Consider the following 18,226-nt stretch of genomic DNA (forward strand, 5'->3'; position numbering starts at 1 on the left):
ATACAGAGAAAATGGATAAAAGCGGGTTTTCAGCGATCTGCGTTGTTCATATAGGCAACAGGTATTGTACGCAAATAATTTTATGTTCAGAAAAGGAACGAATAAACATGAATCGTTTTCATGGGAAAGAATACCATCATGAATTTAAAAATAAGGCGAAACGACTGGATATTCGAAAAAAATGAATGCCTATTCATCACTTGAAACGCATTTTGTGACTACTATTTTATTTGAAGATGCTGAGTTTTTTTAATTATGTGATTTATTATGCGATACATATAATAATCAAAATAAAAAAAAAATTTATGAAAAAAATTATTAAAGAAACAATGAAATGTTTTTGATAATGTCTTTCTTCTGTACTTATCAGTTCATATCCGTCAATACATCTAATCTTATTCTATATTGTTGTTGTTTCTGGTGGCACTTGCCATGAACAAGTCCACTGTTTCTCAGTCAGCGATTTAGGCCGATAGGAAGCGTCTCTTGTTTTTAGAAGCGCCAACTAGGACCAAGACTACGATTTTGCTACTCACACATCACTCATTCGCTTGCACGACCCCTTTTTACAAGGGGGCACATTCACACATCTCATAGATAGAACAGATGAAGAACAACCATGTCCGAACCGGAACTCGAACCCAGGGAAGATGCTCTCCCCTATGCCAGGACGCCGTTTCGTTCTATATTAAACTCAATAAGCTACCGGAAATAGATAAAAATCGCAGGTGTAAATTGATTGAATTAATTTTACAGAAAAGGTAAAATTTATTGAATTAATTTTGTTTTTGTTTTCATTCAAACACAACATTAATCAACCTCATTCCATTATATATTGTTTTTCAAAAATATCATTAGATAAGTGGAAATAACTTGCCTAATGATACTTTAGTTAAGTTGTTTGCATTATATAAATATATTAGCGAATGTGGATTGATACTGTAAATTCTTTAAGAATAATCATGTCGTGGAGAAAAGCAATATTCTCAGGTTAAAATCAGATTTTTTGAGAAATACTTTTAAAAATTTATACATATAGTATTAAATTGCTATGGGTTTTAAATAATTTATTATGTTTTCGGAAGACTATGAGAATTAAATTATCATATCAAAAACATTGTATATAAGGACATTTTTTTAAATCAGTTCATCTTCATCCTTGGCCTTAATTGGAATGACACTTAAATTAATTATAACTGCAATGGAATTATCTGATATCGAATTTGTAGCGTTAAAATTGAAAACAGTTCATTTATATTATCAGATATACGAAAAAATATTTCGGTAAATAAAATTGATATCAGGATTTTCTGTTGATACCCTTGAAACTAAAACATCCTGTGAAGTACAACATCTGTGATTTTAAGATAATAAAATAACAGATGGAACCTACAGACTTTTATTGGCACTGATTTCATCAGCTGTCTATTTCTCGTCTTTTTATTTAATTCTAGTTTGGAATCATTTGGAGTAAGGACGTTTCGTTGTCCAAAGGTAAATAATTTAAAATTTATTATTCAAAATTATGAAAAATATATAAGCATATAAATTAAATTCTTTTTAATATATTTCTCAGTATTTTATTTTTGCAGTTTCTTCTCTTTTATTTGCATGGTTCATTTGATTTATTAGGAATTGAGGAATTTTTATTCGTTACATTTGAAAAGAGGGTACCACTGGCAAATATCTGCCAGAATTGAGTTTATTGAAACAAAATATTTGAATAGTTTTCAGTTTTATAATTATTCTTCCTGGCGTTCATTTTATCTCAGATTACGTTTCATTTCTGAATATTTAATTTGAATCCCACTTTGTATAATAATTTCTATGATTTCAGATATCATTACTTCTCTAAATTTCTCTTATTTCGTTTTATAAAAAAAATCACATTTGAGTGATGAATTTCTCACCAACCGTTATGGTTGATGACTGAACTTTTGCTTTTAGAAAACTCCAAGATGGTGTGGTTAGCACAACGGTTGGTTTAAAACTTGCCAATTTGACAACGATGCTGCATGTGTTCTAGAGCCTTCCCTATCACTATCTTCTCGGAAATTCTTATTTAACCATATGAAAAAAGAGCAAATATTTTTAATAACACACCGTTCGTAACCATGAAATATATACCTATTAAATGATCCCCCACCAATGATAAAAATGTAATTCCCTGCAAATGTTAGCATAGCATAAAATTCTCTATATCTCTCAGCGTTGCGTATATCTGTGATTATCATTCGTCTTTAGCTTTTTACCTCTTTGAAAATTTGTACAAGCGATTTTAAAACATTCTACATAATAGTAAAACAAGTGTTTCCTGATGAAAAATTATTTTTTTAAATAGCAATTTTTTTCCACTATAGAAATTAGTTTCATTTCATTTCGTTTTTTTTTTTTTTTTTTATTTATCGAGCATTATCTATGCTACATTATTTAAAAGTATATCGGGCTAAATTTTAGGGACACTTTTTATGATACTTATTTAAAAATGTGTTTCATTTCACTTTAATCATGTACAAGAAAGTGCTTTAATTGTGTGACAAATTATTATAATTTATTCAAATCAAATAGTATTAAAATTTCTTTAAAATTTCTCTAACGCTGTACAGCTGGTTAATAAAAAAAATGGGAAATTATTGATGTTATATTATAAACAAGAGAATAAAAAATTATTTGAAGAATTATTAATGATTAAAATTATGTAAATTAAGAATATTTTTTTTATTTCCGTAAGTAAATTTAAGAGGGAACTGGATGACATCATAAACTACTTTTATAAATTTACATGCTTCATTTACTTAGCAACCTAGCGTTAAGATATTTACAAAATTCTCTACTTTTGAAATTGAAATTCGGAAATCATTCAGAGTAAAAAAGTTTTAATCTTATATAAACAAATTTTCTTTTTAAGATAATAAGCGAAATAATGACATTTATTTTCTCTCGCTATGTTTTTCTTTTTCTGCCTATTGAAACAGAAATGGTTAGAAGATCATGTATTTTAAATTATTTTAAAATATAACAGCAGCTGGCAACTATGTTTACTTTGAAATACTATAGCAGTTACATTTAAAAAAAAAATGCCTGCATGTGAATTTAGTAAATGAATTCAACTTAAGTTCAAGAATTCTAGGGTGAATACTATCATTTTAAGAAAATAATATAAAACAATGAATAATAAACCTTATATTTTGACATTGAAAATCTGATTCTCATCGGCATTTATAATGTCGAAAAATTTATTTGCAGATAATGTTTGGTCGATATAATTATGTAAATGGAAATATGTATGTAAATTATACTTTGAAAATACGTATGTATTGCTTCTTGAAAACGTGGTACTTGTGTATTAACCGCATGCAAGGGATTAATCGTTACAACATCATAAAAGACAGCACGTAAATAAGCTGCTTCGTAGGTAAAAAAGGCAACGGCATGAAGTTAATACATAAGTAACAAAATTTTAGAAATTCCTTTTTAATTAAATGTTTCGTGCCAATATTCTTTTATCCATAATCGTGATGAAAGTTTTAAAAAATATGATTTTTGTAGCAAATATAAAAAAATTAAAAGTCTGAAAGACTTTAAGCTACGTCTCTTTCTGTCAATCATCTGTCTTTCATCATTTTTTTTTCTTCACTGAACACACGTGTTTCAAAAAATGAAGAGAAGAATGCGTATTCAATGTTGTAAAGTATGGCTTATGAATCTATGGTTTTGTGAATCCAACTAAGGAGGAAGCTCTGTGAATCTTAATAATCAACATGTTCAGATATTTCGTGATAATGCATGTTTTTATAATGGCTGTAATAAATATTTTGATAAGTTTAATAAATTTTGAAGAATTATATTTGAAATTGACAAAAACAAACAATATTTTGAGTAGCTACATTGTAGAACAAATTATTAAATTTGATTAAATTTTCATCTGTTTAAAATTGACCCAAATTAGTATGAATATTTATGGGAGTGCAATTTAAATTCGGTAATTCATAAAACTTTTCATTAGATGTTAAATGTCATATTTACATGTTTTTTTTTTTAATTTTACAGGTACTCGGCTGAGCTATGAATCCCGCATTCGTTTTCTGCTTTTTCTTGAGTGAAATACACTTCACATATGGACAGTTTCCTTATCTAGGAAAATGCCCAACGCCAGATGTAAAGGAAAATTTCGATATTGAAAAGGTATATTTATTTCATCCATTTTCAAGCAGTTCCTTTATGTCAAATACTTAACAGTTTTAAGCTAATTTTAAATAATAAATACTTGACAGGTTTAACGAAACTTTACACAATAATATCAGTTTTCAAAATACCATAATAAATGGATGTTTTAAATTATTCTTTCAGTAGAAATTCATAAATGTCACTAATTATAAACGTAAATAATATTTTGCAATTGTAGATCCTTGATCCAATCATAAATTGAGGTTTTGATCTTTTCCTTGCGATCATCTAACGTGAATTTACGTTTTTTATATAATTGATAAGTAACAAATAAGTAATATCATATCTTAAATAAATTATAAACTGCATAAATTTAATAAATATAAGATTTCAATAGCTTAAATATTTTTATCCAGGCTTTTTATAGTATTGAATAGATCTCCGAAACATATTAGTTTAAAATTGCTAACCTTTGCTTTTAAAAAAAGCTAAAATAAAGAATAAATTCGTGTTCCTCCTCCAACAGTAATTTGTTCCAGAATATCCTTTCAGAATGATATCAATCGATGTTAAGAGATATAGGCATTAAAATAAAAGAATCTTTCTGTATCTCTTTATAGATGTATTCTTCGGACATCTTAGGATAATTTTTTTTTACATTACAATACTCCATTTAAATGAACATTGATCAAAAATTACTGGAAGCCTTACATATGTCTATACCAGTGAATAAAAATAAATTTTACCCAAAGTTGGAGGAAAATAACTCTGAATATATGTCGTTTCGCTTAATGCAACAGATAGTGCATATAAAATAAATATTGTTGAAATGTACTAGATAGTAATTCTTTATATTGCCAATGAATGCCAAGTTTCCAGTGGCATAAAGTAAGATAGCATTGATGACTTGCAATCAGTCTTTAACATAAAGGATTAAAGTTTGTGAATTTCAAACAAATTTATTTCATGCACAGGATCATATTCATTATGAGCAATAATATTTCCATGATGTTAATATAGCATGATGCTTTTATTTAGAAAATTTTAGTAAAAAATAGTATTACTTTGAAAACAAAGCACCGAGTTAATACATCAAGACATATTTTATTGTGTCAAAATAATGGACTCTCTACAATTCATCATTAACAAAAATTCATTGTGATTTCTCTGAAATTTGCCATAATATCTATCTAGATTATAATATGTCATAAACGTTAATTTATTATTGTAAAGTTATTCATCATGAAAAGCGATTAAATATCTATCGTAATAGACGAAACGTTTGAGGATTATTCCAGACTCATCTTGGGTTGTTTTGAAACTAGATATGAAATGTATCAACTTTCCTTAGGTATCTAATGACAATTCCTAGTGCATTGTTATCAATGAACTATAGGTCGTCGACTTTATCTGGAAATAATAACATTAAATACATTTTCCTTATGAGGTCAAAAACTAGAGTCTTTTCACTCCTAAATTTTCGTAATAACAATCTGAACTGACAGAATAATTAGGTAATGGTCTTATTTTCATTACAGCAGATCATCTTATCGTCACTCACTACAATGTCTTTTTTTCCTCTGATTAAATTATTCTTTCGCAATTTTTTAATAAGAATAAATATTAAATAAAATTTCAGTTAAACTTTTATGAGCAACGGTATAAATAAAGAGGAATGGTTAGGCATAGAAAGAATATCTAGAATCTTAGCTCTCTTTGTTAAACTTATATTGTTTCTCTTTACCAAAAATTCCTTATTACATCTAGAGGTTTTTGAAATATCAAAAATTATAAAGTATTAACAGACCATAATAACAAACTTTTTTTAAATAATGTCTGGGCGGGTTGAAAATTTTAATATAAATATGTCAAGCCTTAATATAGTTGTTCAGATTCCTTTTCATAAATCTTTTTAAATTCATAGTTTTAAACAAATTAAAAAATAATAAAAAAAATATTAAAAAATAATCTTTGAAAAATGGTATGCACCCACTTTTGCTGATATGCATTTGTATTCTTTCAACACTTTACCCTTTTTTTCTACTCTTTATTTGATGTATCCTTTTCTTTTACTTAATTCACTAATAAAGAGCTTTATATAATGCTCAATTTTGAGCTTCAGATCCCATGCTCAACAGCAAAAAATATTTTTTCTGCCTATTTAACTTCAATTTAACATTTGTATAATTTTACAAACGTTATTCTAGGAAATTTCAATAATAATGTCAACATTGGAGTAGAAATGTCTGAAAGTTTAATCTCCAGTAGTTAGAGGATCACATTCTAAAATATGAGTTAATTTTTTTATACAACTTCTGTTATGTTTATAAAGATAATAAGGGAAATATATATACATGATATATATTTTAAGAAAAAGTCCAGAAAAAATTTGATAATCCAGTTTCAAAACAGTTTCTAATCCACAAAATGAAATGATTAGTTAAGCTAAATAATAATTCATTCAATAATACAAATCCAATAAGTAAGCATCTGAAATCTGACTGAGTATAATAAGGCTCCAGATCAATATTTTTGATTACAATTTTTAAATTTTAAATCCGCCTTACCATTGATGTAAAATACATTTACAACTTAACAAAATGCTCCAGGACCTGACTGAAGAATAGTAGAAAGATTCAAATCCCTACATGATTTATGTATGTACATTTTCTGTTCATAAATTAAGTGGGAATGTCTGTTTACATCCCTACCTATCATAACTTCTAATTAATCAATCCACTTCCAAGGCGGAGTAAATCATTGACAAATCGCGGTCTTGAATGAGTTTTCGTTATCTTCTGATATCTGACCGTGAGCCGATGTGTACGCGCCCATAGAATCATTTATGATTCCGTTCATGTACGCGGAGAAGCTGTTGAAGAAGTTGTTGATGAAAACTGTCTTTCTCGGTACGTGCTCTTTTTGAACCAGATATCAAGGTGACATCAGGATTTAATCAATTTAACCATGAGACACGTCAATAAAGAGACGTATTTGAGGATAAAGTGTGATCCATCAGCACCTGCGAAGGGCTTAGCAAATTAGGGCAAAGAGTTTTGTAAGAGCACAAAAGTTAATTGTTTAAGATGAAAAGCTCAGTTTACAGCATGGCTTTTAGTATATATGGTACCAATTTATTTCACACCATATTCTTCAGATTAGAATCTCGGTGCTGAATCCACTTTGACTGATGAAAAATTGAAATTCGATCAATCTATATAAATAAAAATGTAAACGTTCGTTTGTTCAAAATCTTAAGTATCCGAAAGTTCTTCACCGATTGCTTCGAAACTTTGACACAACATTGCATTCGAATAAGCGTGTTTTTATAAACTATTATATAGATATCATAACTGTGACAGGTAAAGGCATGCTTCTTTGAAAAAGGAGCCATCTCTTGGACATATACTGTACTAAATATTTTATTATTTCATTTCAACATTTCAGATTTCCAATGTTACGATTCCATTTTAGTGTTTCCGATTGCATTGTTAAATTGAATTTTCATAGATTTTGATTTATAATTTTTTCGAGTAACATTGCGCTGGAATTGAGCTGTTTACGTTTACCATAGCGTTCATGTCTTGAATATAGTTTTTTTTTCTTTCTTTTTCATTGTTTGTCGTTTCGTTTTTTTTTTTTTTTTTCTAATTTTTAATGCAACTGATGCTGTTCATTGACTTTCATTTTAATTCAAATTATATCGTTAAATTGAACTTTTCATAGGAATTTGTTCGAGGGAATTGAAATATTATATTTTTCATTTCGTTTTTGTGGCGAAATGCAAGAAAGTTGAAATTGGCTACAAATATAAGTGTCTAGCTGTAAGACAATTGATCAACTGAGATATTCTCACATCAGGTCGAAAGAAGGATTTACTGAAAAAAACTTTCCCAATATTCAAAACAATTATAAGAATCATGATTGGCTAAGTGAACGATCTAATTTGTTGGCCGGGAACAAAGATGCCTACGAACTTAATAATATTATTCAGTCTAATATTCAAAGTGAGGCAGTCAGATACCACTCCGCCAACATTGTTGTATAAGCAGATAGAGCAATTCATTATCGAACAAAGTTTTTGAATTCCCTCGAATGCTGTGGCTATGAAATATTAGATAACTAAAGATTTGCAACGACACGCAGCTTGGAGTAAAAAAAAAACAAATTAGCAACAGGAGCAATAATCTTGCCAACAACTTTCAAAGATGAAGATGTTTTTACACCTCATATCCCTATGATTCCAACTGATATGCCATTTCAATTTAAGAAACTGCATTTCCCAATTCAATTGGCCTTTGCAATTACCAATCATGGCTAATTTTAGAGCTGTGCAATTTCGATATAGACACGGATTGCTTCTCACATGTACAATTATATGTTGAATGTTCTAGGGTCCGCAAACCAGACAATCTCTATATCTCCATAGACAGTAGAGCAACAAAAAATATAGTATACCCACAAGCATTGTGATTAAACATATTTAAAATGTGTGCTTTCTTTTAAATTTAACCAGATAGGACTACAGCAAAACGTGGTAGGGTACAGTTAATAAATTATACAAAAAAAACACTATCTCTATTGTGAGTTTGTTTGTCAATTTTGATATAATGGCACAAGAATCAGACTGATTAAACATATTCGCTCAATGGCCACTCTTTTAAATTTCTTTCGATATTTTCCGATTCGTTCATTTAGTAATATCTTCATAATTTGGGAAGTTAATTTTAATCTCGATTCTTTTATGTGAGGTATTAATGTACACATCTCAACATTATATGGATAATATTTATCATAAATTTTTTTCCTATCTTTCTTTCAGTGTAATCGAATCCTCATAAGATATTTCAATGACAGTCGCTTTAAGGAAAGAATAACTAATTCTTATTCTTGTCTCAGTATTATTGATCTTCATTAGATATTTTAATTATATTCACTTTAAAAAAGAATAAATAATTCTTATTTTGTCTTTTAGAAAACCCTAATTTTATTATTTATCAGACTCCAAATTTTTAAATAGCGTATACAGTCGCTTTAGGTAAGAATAACTTATTCTTTTTCTTCTCTGAGTAGTATCGGATTTTCGGTTACAGTCATTTAGGGAAGAGTAAATTATTCTTATTCTTGCCTTTAAAAGAAATCCTAATTTCATTTCTTATCAAGTTCCAAATTCATAAATAACGTATTAATACTAAGAGTAGGCATTAAAATTAAACAAATATTTTTGTTTATATAATGTATAAAAATCAAAGTCGTGGGCTAATTTTTTTTATTTCTCTCGCTATGTACATATTTAATATGCATGACATTAACTTCTTAATGCTGGTATGCATATTAATAGAGATAAAATGATAATCACCGCCAGATGTTTGTTAATCAAAAAATATAAATAAAAATCATTGTCAAATCTTACTTAACATTTCACTGAGAAAAGCCTTGTATGAAAGATCGTAACATTAGTATTGCAAATCAATTTAAAATTAATTGCACCGTTTTGTTGATCAATTTTAAGGCTATAATTAAATAAATTAACCTAGAACAATAAAAAATACTTTTTTTGCAATGAAAATAATATTATTTCATAGCCTGTTTTTCACTATCCATATTAAAATACAGAAATAAACATTGTACCTAAAATTTAAATGAACAAATACAGTTCTCAGATATACTCTATATATTTTAATGTCAAAAAATATGGCATGATTTTAGCTGAAAATAACATGATATATGCATTAAAAAGTTGAAGAGCAAATTATTCAAATATTCTGCTATTCCTCTTACTATTTAATTTCAAAATTATTTCTGTCAAATCTTTTTCTTTTAAAATCTTTAAGAAATATGGTGTAATGCATTTGAAACCTTTTATTTTTCAGCAGATGCTTTTATTCTGGTGTCAATATTTGACATATGAAATGCGTAAAGAATTGAAAATTACTCATTGAAACTTTTTTTTTAGTTTTTATTCAGATTCGCATCAATCAACCGTTGTGATTGCGGTTTCTGATTACAAGGGAAATTCTTACACCTTCAATCAAAAGACGATAATGACCTTCACCTGATTTTGCCCTTCAACTCTTAATAAATTACGAAACAAATTAATTAAAAAAACAGTTTCTACGTCCTGTTTTTGTTATGTGGGCGTCACAATCATAACCTTTGGGGGGGGTCTCAGAGTTTTCGGCTTTCATTTTTTTTTTTTATTCTAAACGTGTGTTCTTTTTGCTACGATTAGCATTGTATTTTTTAAAGAATTTCAAAGATGTAAGATATCAGCTCGAACTAATTATTAAATGAAGTATTAAATAAATATTTTGTGTAACTTGGTTTCCTCAACAAATTTCAATACTTTTAAATTTCAAATTTTGATAAACATGTAATACCTTTGTTTTAAACATTTTGCGCCATTATATTCGTTGTTTTAGGCATCTCTTTAATTTTCGATCACTTGAAAATAAAATTAGAACTGAAGACAGTAATTTTTAACTAATATAAACATTTTTTGACAAATTTATATAAAAATAGACACAACTTAAAAAAATTATCAACACTTGCTTTTGAAAATCAAATCTTAATAGTAAATATAATATATAGTTTTTTTAAAGCGTATTTTATAAAACATAAACAGATAACTACTTATAAAAAACATTTCTCATATTTTCATCGGCATCAGTGCAAGAACAATCCGAATTAAATATTTGAAGCAACAATGAAAACTATTTGAATTTCTTAGCAGCAGTGAAATATAATATTCTAAAATAAGCTTAAAAATTGATTGAAAATGGACAATAAACTCTACAGTAATGTTATTAAAACTCACGTTAAGTGTCATCAAAAAATTATTTTTAAAATTTTAAAGTGATATAAAATTTATTTTTGATTAGTAAGATATTCAGCATTTACGGGAGAAAAATCTCTAAACTTCCCTTAATTTTGAATTACTTAAAATTTTAAAAATCTCTCGCATGTGCACTTTCCCACCCTCCAAAGTACATATGTACTAAAAATTTGATAGTTCTAGGTCTAAGGTCTGTCACATGAATACACACACACGCACATGCCTTTTTTTTTCTTTATCATTAGTAGAAAAGACAAGAATTATGATGACATTTATGTTTGTACACAGTATCATTTAAAAAGTTTGGTGTTTATAAATTTCGATAATAATTAAATGAACATTATTAATTAGATAGAAATCTGATTAGTTGCACTTGACAAAGTTATCCAACGATTTTTTATTCCATATTGTTTGTATTTCTTTTACAAATTCCTTTATTTCGCTGATATATTAATATCTTTTAATCCATAGCATTTATATTTTTTAGAAATTTCTTTTTTTGGCAAATATACTAATATCTTTTTAATCCCTTTAAGCCGCGCTTCATTCCAGTTTCCTTAGATATCCACCGCTGCACATTCGAGAGAAATTTCACAAACACTTTATTTATAAAAATGTCACAAAATAAAATCTTAGCGGACACTTCAGTGTCAGTAGCCTGAGCTTTTATCTAATTGATTTCGCTATTTTACGAGCATAATTAACCAAAGAATTCTCTATGCGTATTTAGCTAGCATAATTTAAAATAAAGGTTTTTTTTTTAAATGATAAAATGCATTTCATCCAAATTGATACCTTTGAAACCTCGTATTTTTACAATCATCAAACCATTCAATTTATTTGATTGAAAATTTTTCTTTCTTTCATAGTTTTCAGGGAGGTGGTACGAAATTGAAAGAACTATGTCTGTGTTGGAACTAGGTGCCACTTGTGTAGCAGTCAACTACACTGATGCCGGATATGGAGATGGATCCATTGAAGTCATAAATGAAGGCATGAGTCCTGTGTTGTAAGTCGTTATTTCAACTAAGTTTTTAAAAACAATGGAAGCTTCTTTCGCATTTTCCTTATCTCCTTTAAAGAATTTGAAATCTAGTTCTACATTGAGTTTGGTAAAAAATTTTATTCGGTATTTCATTATCTACTTTTCATCATATGATTCCTTGCCCCTTCAAATGAATATTATTTTTTTTTTTATTTGAGGTACATTATTTCTAATCAAATGAAAGTTTGGTATATTTCTAAAGCTAACACAATTGGTTGTTAAATATATTTTTTATACTTTTGATCTTTGAATAAACGCTTTGCAAATCTCAAAAACTTCAGGGGAAAAAATTCAAAGTATTTTTAGAATAAAAATATATTCTAACTTCGTTGACGATTATAAGACAAAATTTAAATTGAGTTCATAATGTTAATATCCTCTATTTATTTAAGACTGCAATTAAATGTATAAAACTAATTCAGTATTTTGATAAAAAAAAAAAAAGATAAAGCATAAGTTCATCACGAATTTCTTTTCTTTACTGGAATTCCATTGAATGTTTGATTATCATTATTTCCAGATTTGTAAAAAAGAACATCATAAAATTGATAGCAAAAATATTCCCTATGTGCACTTATTTACAACCTACAGCAACAACAATAGTTGCTTTAGTTCCAAAATAATACATAACATCCAAATTAATGCATAAAACTTTTTTTAAATCATTTGTTAGGATAATACAAAGAAAACAAATCATCGGTCGAAATAATTAAAAATAGATAGGGTTTAAATATTTTATTATTCTTAATTTTCCTAATAAAATAAATAAAAGAAAAAGAAATATTAAACTATAGAAAAATAAAAGTATTTTATGGGTGCTTCTTCCAAAAATAATAATTTTTTTATTAGAATTTTAGACGAATAGTGATTGATAATGATAATGATAATGATAATTACGCTTTTCGCAGTTGTTTTTCCTTTACTATAAATTTTTTTTTCTTCTTTAGTCAATATTATTTAAGATATGCCTAAAAGATGTGGATCTTACTGAATGTTTCGCACAACACCTCAAATAGGTAATACATATTACCAGATTTATAATATCTGTTCGCAATTACTTCAATTATTAAAATTAAATAAAATAAAATTTTGCTCCACTTTGCAACAAAGTTTCACAACATATGTAAGCCTGCATCTCGCTATCTTAAAAATACATTTTCCACCGAAGAATTAAATTTACTGCACGGTTGATGGTATGCATGCTTGCAGAAAATAATGTTATTTGATAAAATATAAATGCAATGAAATAAAACAATTTTTCTCTTAAATAGATCATTGATAATGGTACAAATGATAATTTCTTGTTAGAAACAAACCATGACAAAAAAAATGTTAAAGCAAAATAATAGTCATTATATTTTTTAATCAAATCTCTTGACGATTTAACTAAGATATCCCTGCTATAAATAATAAAATAATGCACTTTAAATCATGAAATAATATCATACCTTTTCTATATATCCATAAAATAAAATTCCAATATTCCACAATCAGTGATAATGTAGCCCAATAAAAAAATAGAACTACTAAGCAGTATTATAAACAAAAATCATAATAGAGACATTTCATCCGACCAGTTCCATCTGTTTGACACTGACTGGCAAGGTGGATTTTTACTTTCATTTCTCTAACCCAATTAGTGATCTCAGCACTCATCCACCTTGACCAACAAGGTAATAAGGCATCAAAAATGTGATAAATTGGCCGATCTCTTGTCAAAAAACAAACCTGTTTATTTTTCCTTCTTTCAGGAAACTTCGCAAGAGTGTCCGTCTTGTTGCCACTCTGCCTGACAAAAACGAGCCGGCCAAATGGAGTCTCAGACTAAGCGATTGTGAGTTAAAAATGAATGAATTTCATTATTTATTACCTGAATGAACTATTTAGTAACTTCCATGATTTAATTACTACTTGTCAGACGAGGTGAAAGGTCTTGGGAAAGATAAATTGCCTTCATCAGTAAGTAGTAATGAATTTCAAATATGATGAATGTTCGATAAAACATTATTCAGAAAAATAGCAGAAACCATTTGGTTAAACATTCTGAATAATACATTCAGCACAGGTTTCATGAGATTAAAATCCATAAGTGTTCTTTGGATTTCAATTACAAGTGTGTCCAATGGTGGAAAATTATTACATACTTTTATTTTTTTAACCATGTTTCTAATACTTATCTTTATACATATATGAAACAATACCTTTTACAATAAAAAAGAGTGTGCAAAAATAAATTCATCAATAAAAATATGCGGCATGGAATTATTACTATCATTAATAACTAATTCTTGTGAAGTTGTTATAATATTTGGAGAGAAAATTACAGGAAAATCGCAACAATTTGATAAGTGAATAATACGTATTCCTTTATATTTTGAGATCTAATTAGGTATAAGTTTCAATATTAGTTTTAGGTCATTTTTTGCATTAACACTTAGTTTATAACCATTTCTTTTTCTTTTTTATCAAATTACGAAACATTCACCCTTTCGGAAGTACGTTTTCCACTTTATTCAATTGAGATTCTATAAAATATTGAATACTTGAGGTGTCTGAGACTAATGTGCAATTTTTACATTAAATTATAGTGTCTTTGAATTAAGTTTGAGTGCATTCATTCGATGCTCTCATGACGAAGGGCTTTAAAAAATTAAGAATTTATAAAAATAATTGCATTTAAGGAACTCTCTTCCAAGATGTCGAAATTTAGGATGAAGAATTTTATTTTTGTTGTGATGCTAGAATATTTACTAGAATAGAAATATTTACAAATTCAAACAAATGCATAAAAAAAACAGAAATTAAAATTCAAAATATAGATTAACAAATGCTTCTAAGACAAAATAAAAATAGGAATTCCGATATATGCATGAAATAGAATTCTGGTTACTTTCGAGTATATATTCATATGAAAAGTAAATATTCATCTTCATTTATATTCGATATATATTTATCATCGAATACAAAACTATATTTTTGAGTATATATTCATTATCACAGAGATATCAAAATAAAAAATAATAATCGATTTGAAATACATATCAAGGATTTGTAGAGAATTTTTCAATAACAATAAATTCTTTATCTTCACTTTTAAAATAAATTTTGAAATTTGAAACAGTATTTCAATGCTCTTAAAAACAAAAACAATATCTTTTATTTTCCCTCTCTGGTTTTTAGACGGAAAATTGCCATTATATACCAGTTTGAAAACATTACAAAAAGAATAATTTATTATAATTAGGAGAAGTCGATGAAATCAGTAATAGAACAACAATAAATAAAAATATGTCCGTTAGAGAAGATAGCTTCTGGTGAAGAAATGATATATTCTTGCTGTCATCTGGAAGGAATGTATATCTTCCCTATCAACTTATAATGAGTGTCTCAAATAAAAGAAATAAAGGAAGTTATTACGCGATATTAAGCGCTATTATGCTCTTGGAACATTATGTAATGCTGGTAAAGATACTTTTAAAGCACGAGATATGTTTTTCCAATTGCCAAATAAGTAATTCAATCATTATATGAGAAAAACAAGTCTTATTCGTAATAAAAGGAATGAAACGGTTATTAAAATTTTATGTTGTTTTCTATTGAAATTCCTAACCAATAAAGGAAAATTTGAATTAAATGATTATCCATTTCGAATATCTAGGTATCAGCATCTTATTAATTCAATTTATAATTAAAAATATTTTTTAGTTCAACATACAATTTGTATTTTTTTAAGATATTTTAAAACTTGTTTATGATTTTTGATGTACATGTTAATTAATGTCATTCATAAATAAGATTTTTTGTTAAACGCAATTCATTTAAGCGGCCTCCTCAGAGTTGTTATATATTAAATAGAATATGAATAGAACATTACAAAAGTAAGAGAGAAAGCAAATCAATAAGTGAAAAAGTAAATTATTTTAAAGTAGAATTGATCCTTATATAGATGAAACCTTTCATTAAAGCAAAATTAAATTAATTTCTTTCTTTGAATCCCATCAATTAAAACATCAATCAAATTACTTCATTTCTTTATCTATCTTATAAATATTTCGTAAAATTCGCTGTATAATTATTTCATATATTGCATAGTTAATATGCCAAGGAATGATTAAAAAAATTATATGTTTAAAATGTTTAAGAAATGCGAAGAAGAAATGTTTAAAATTTTATAAATTGCGGTACAATCTTTTATGTCGACAAATTAAAAGAAATGATATTTATTAATTATAAATACTAATTATTTATTGAATTTTTTTAACTCTTTGGTTTATTAGCCCTTAAATAACAATTTTTAATTGGCAATTGATTGATTATTAGGTAATCATCACCTAAGAAAAGGCATAATTCAGAGGGTATTTTTAGGTATAGTAATTCAGCAACGTCTTTTAATCGATTATCTAATATTGGTTGGAGAGCGTAGTTATCAAATATTAAAGCAATAAATTAAAAGTGTTATAGCTAATATTAATAATATTATTCTGTATTCTCAGCATACAAGTATAACAGTATAACTCAACATGAATTAAATTTTTTCAGTGAGCCTCAAGACCGGCTATTGGATACTTGATACTGATTATGACAACTATGCTGTCATTTGGGCATGTAATCACATTTGGCTGACTTTCAAATATGCTCGCACAGGTAAATAGTAAAACTTATTACAGTATCAATGTATAATTGTTTGTTTGTATTTTTTTAATTAAATTATACAGTTTTTCTCCAATCTTGATTAAATTTGACATACTCTCTTTTAACACTGTTAATTAGAAACCAAACAAAAGTTTATTGCTTTTCAGTAATTGAAAATTTAATCTTATAAGAAAATGATTTGAAAACTGACTTGAACTCAAATATTCACTTACTTAATCACATCTGTTTTATATCTTCTAATTTTAATTTTTTTAATTAAATTTGATACACAATCTATAAGAATATCTTTGATTTTTATGATAAAATTCAAATAACTTCCTCGTGCATCAAATCATTCAACTGTGTATTTTCACCAGTGTTAAAATAAAAAAACTACATGCTTTGATTATTCACCCCTAAATAAGATTTCCACTTCAGAAAAAATTTCTTGGTACATATATTTTTCAATTTGTACGCGTAGAAATACTATTAAATTTATATTTTTGAGATTCATCAAATAACAAAGGAGGAAATTTAAATAAAATCACTCAATTTTACTAATTTAACGGACAAGAAAGCCAGTATTCCAGGGGAATAAGTTTAGTGTCAGGGGAAACAAACCTAATTTAATTAACAATTGTATAAGTAAATCAAATTACTTTAAAATATTATTTCTAGAAGTTCACAAAAACGATGATAGAAATTCTTCATCTTCAGTATAGAATTGGAAGTCTTGTTGATGTCAAACTATCAAGAAAATAGATTTTATTTGAGAGTATCTATAATTTCATAGCAGTACAAAATGATATTAGCTACCTTGGGGTATCCGAACTATGCCATCTTGGATTATATATTAGGAACACACTCCTTTTTCTTATACGTAATTTCAAGATTAAGAAAAGCTCTATTTTAATGATAATGCTTTTATAAAAATATTAAAAAATGCAATGTGCGTAACATAAATATATTCAATGATTTTCAGTTATTTCAATTAAACACCGTGCATATTAATTTAAAAATGTGTATATTCGAAAAAAATATCATAACGGTTAAAAGTTTTTTTTCAAAAGATATTCGAGTGAACGATGTCCAAATTATTTTATACCGAATGCTTGTTGCATAGAATTTCACCTAATATCAAAACAAAATGAAAAGTCTAACTGAAATTCATGTATCTCCTTTCTTGCAAGTTACCAGGCTATGCAAATTTCGAAACGAATATAGTTTTTAAAATAAAATCATTTTTTGAGGCAATATTTTATTCTACAATGAAATGAAAATAAATTATATTTTTAAATTTAAAAGCAAAATTAATTAACATGAATAATGATTATAACACACTTACTTTTCTCAACATTTCAGAAAATCTGTGGATACTGTCTCGAGAGAGAACCTTGTCAGAAGAAATATCGAATAATATTCACGCAAAACTGGATGAGATGAAAGATATTAAATCCAGAAAACTACTCAGGAAAGTAAATCAGGAAAACTGTGACTAAATTGGTTTTAAAAAATAAAGAATATTATGCCATGGCCTTTCCTTTCTA

At 27.1% G+C, this 18,226-nt stretch overlaps 2 protein-coding genes across 5 annotated transcripts in view; one reads left to right on the plus strand and one right to left on the minus strand.

Moving 5' to 3' along the window:
- Positions 1 to 18,226, minus strand: part of LOC129963197 (elongation of very long chain fatty acids protein 7-like) — a 96,067-nt gene that overhangs the window by 14,855 nt on the left and 62,986 nt on the right. Inside the window, exon 1 of one of the 4 annotated variants that reach the window (XM_056077374.1) lies at positions 13,496 to 13,642. The exons of 2 other annotated variants lie outside the window; for them this stretch is intronic. The gene's annotated coding sequence lies outside the window, so the exon portion shown is untranslated. Of the gene's footprint in view, positions 1 to 13,495; positions 13,643 to 18,024; positions 18,160 to 18,226 lie in introns of those variants that run through there. One more of the 4 variants, XM_056077370.1, reaches the window with a different exon arrangement.
- Positions 1,356 to 18,214, plus strand: LOC129963198 (apolipoprotein D-like). Its single transcript, XM_056077375.1, has 6 exons — positions 1,356 to 1,494; positions 4,051 to 4,185; positions 11,872 to 12,011; positions 13,799 to 13,881; positions 16,587 to 16,691; positions 18,042 to 18,214. Exons 2-6 carry the CDS (start codon positions 4,066 to 4,068, stop codon positions 18,176 to 18,178), a joined length of 585 nt encoding a protein of 194 aa, XP_055933350.1. The 5' UTR covers positions 1,356 to 1,494; positions 4,051 to 4,065; the 3' UTR covers positions 18,179 to 18,214.

This window comes from Argiope bruennichi, chromosome 3, assembly GCF_947563725.1.
Source record: "Argiope bruennichi chromosome 3, qqArgBrue1.1, whole genome shotgun sequence".
NCBI classification, from domain to species: Eukaryota; Metazoa; Arthropoda; class Arachnida; order Araneae; family Araneidae; genus Argiope; species Argiope bruennichi.

What these genes read in the sequence shown, in the direction of transcription:
- LOC129963198 (XM_056077375.1), top strand. Translation starts at nt 4,066, where the DNA reads ATGAATCCCGCATTCGTTTTCTGCTTTTTCTTGAGTGAAATACACTTC. An exon ending in GAAGGCATGAGTCCTGTGTT is followed by an intron (nt 12,012 to 13,798) that starts GTAAGTCGTTAT and finishes TCCTTCTTTCAG; the next exon opens with GAAACTTCGCAAGAGTGTCC. An exon ending in TTTCAAATATGCTCGCACAG is followed by an intron (nt 16,692 to 18,041) that starts GTAAATAGTAAA and finishes TCAACATTTCAG; the next exon opens with AAAATCTGTGGATACTGTCT.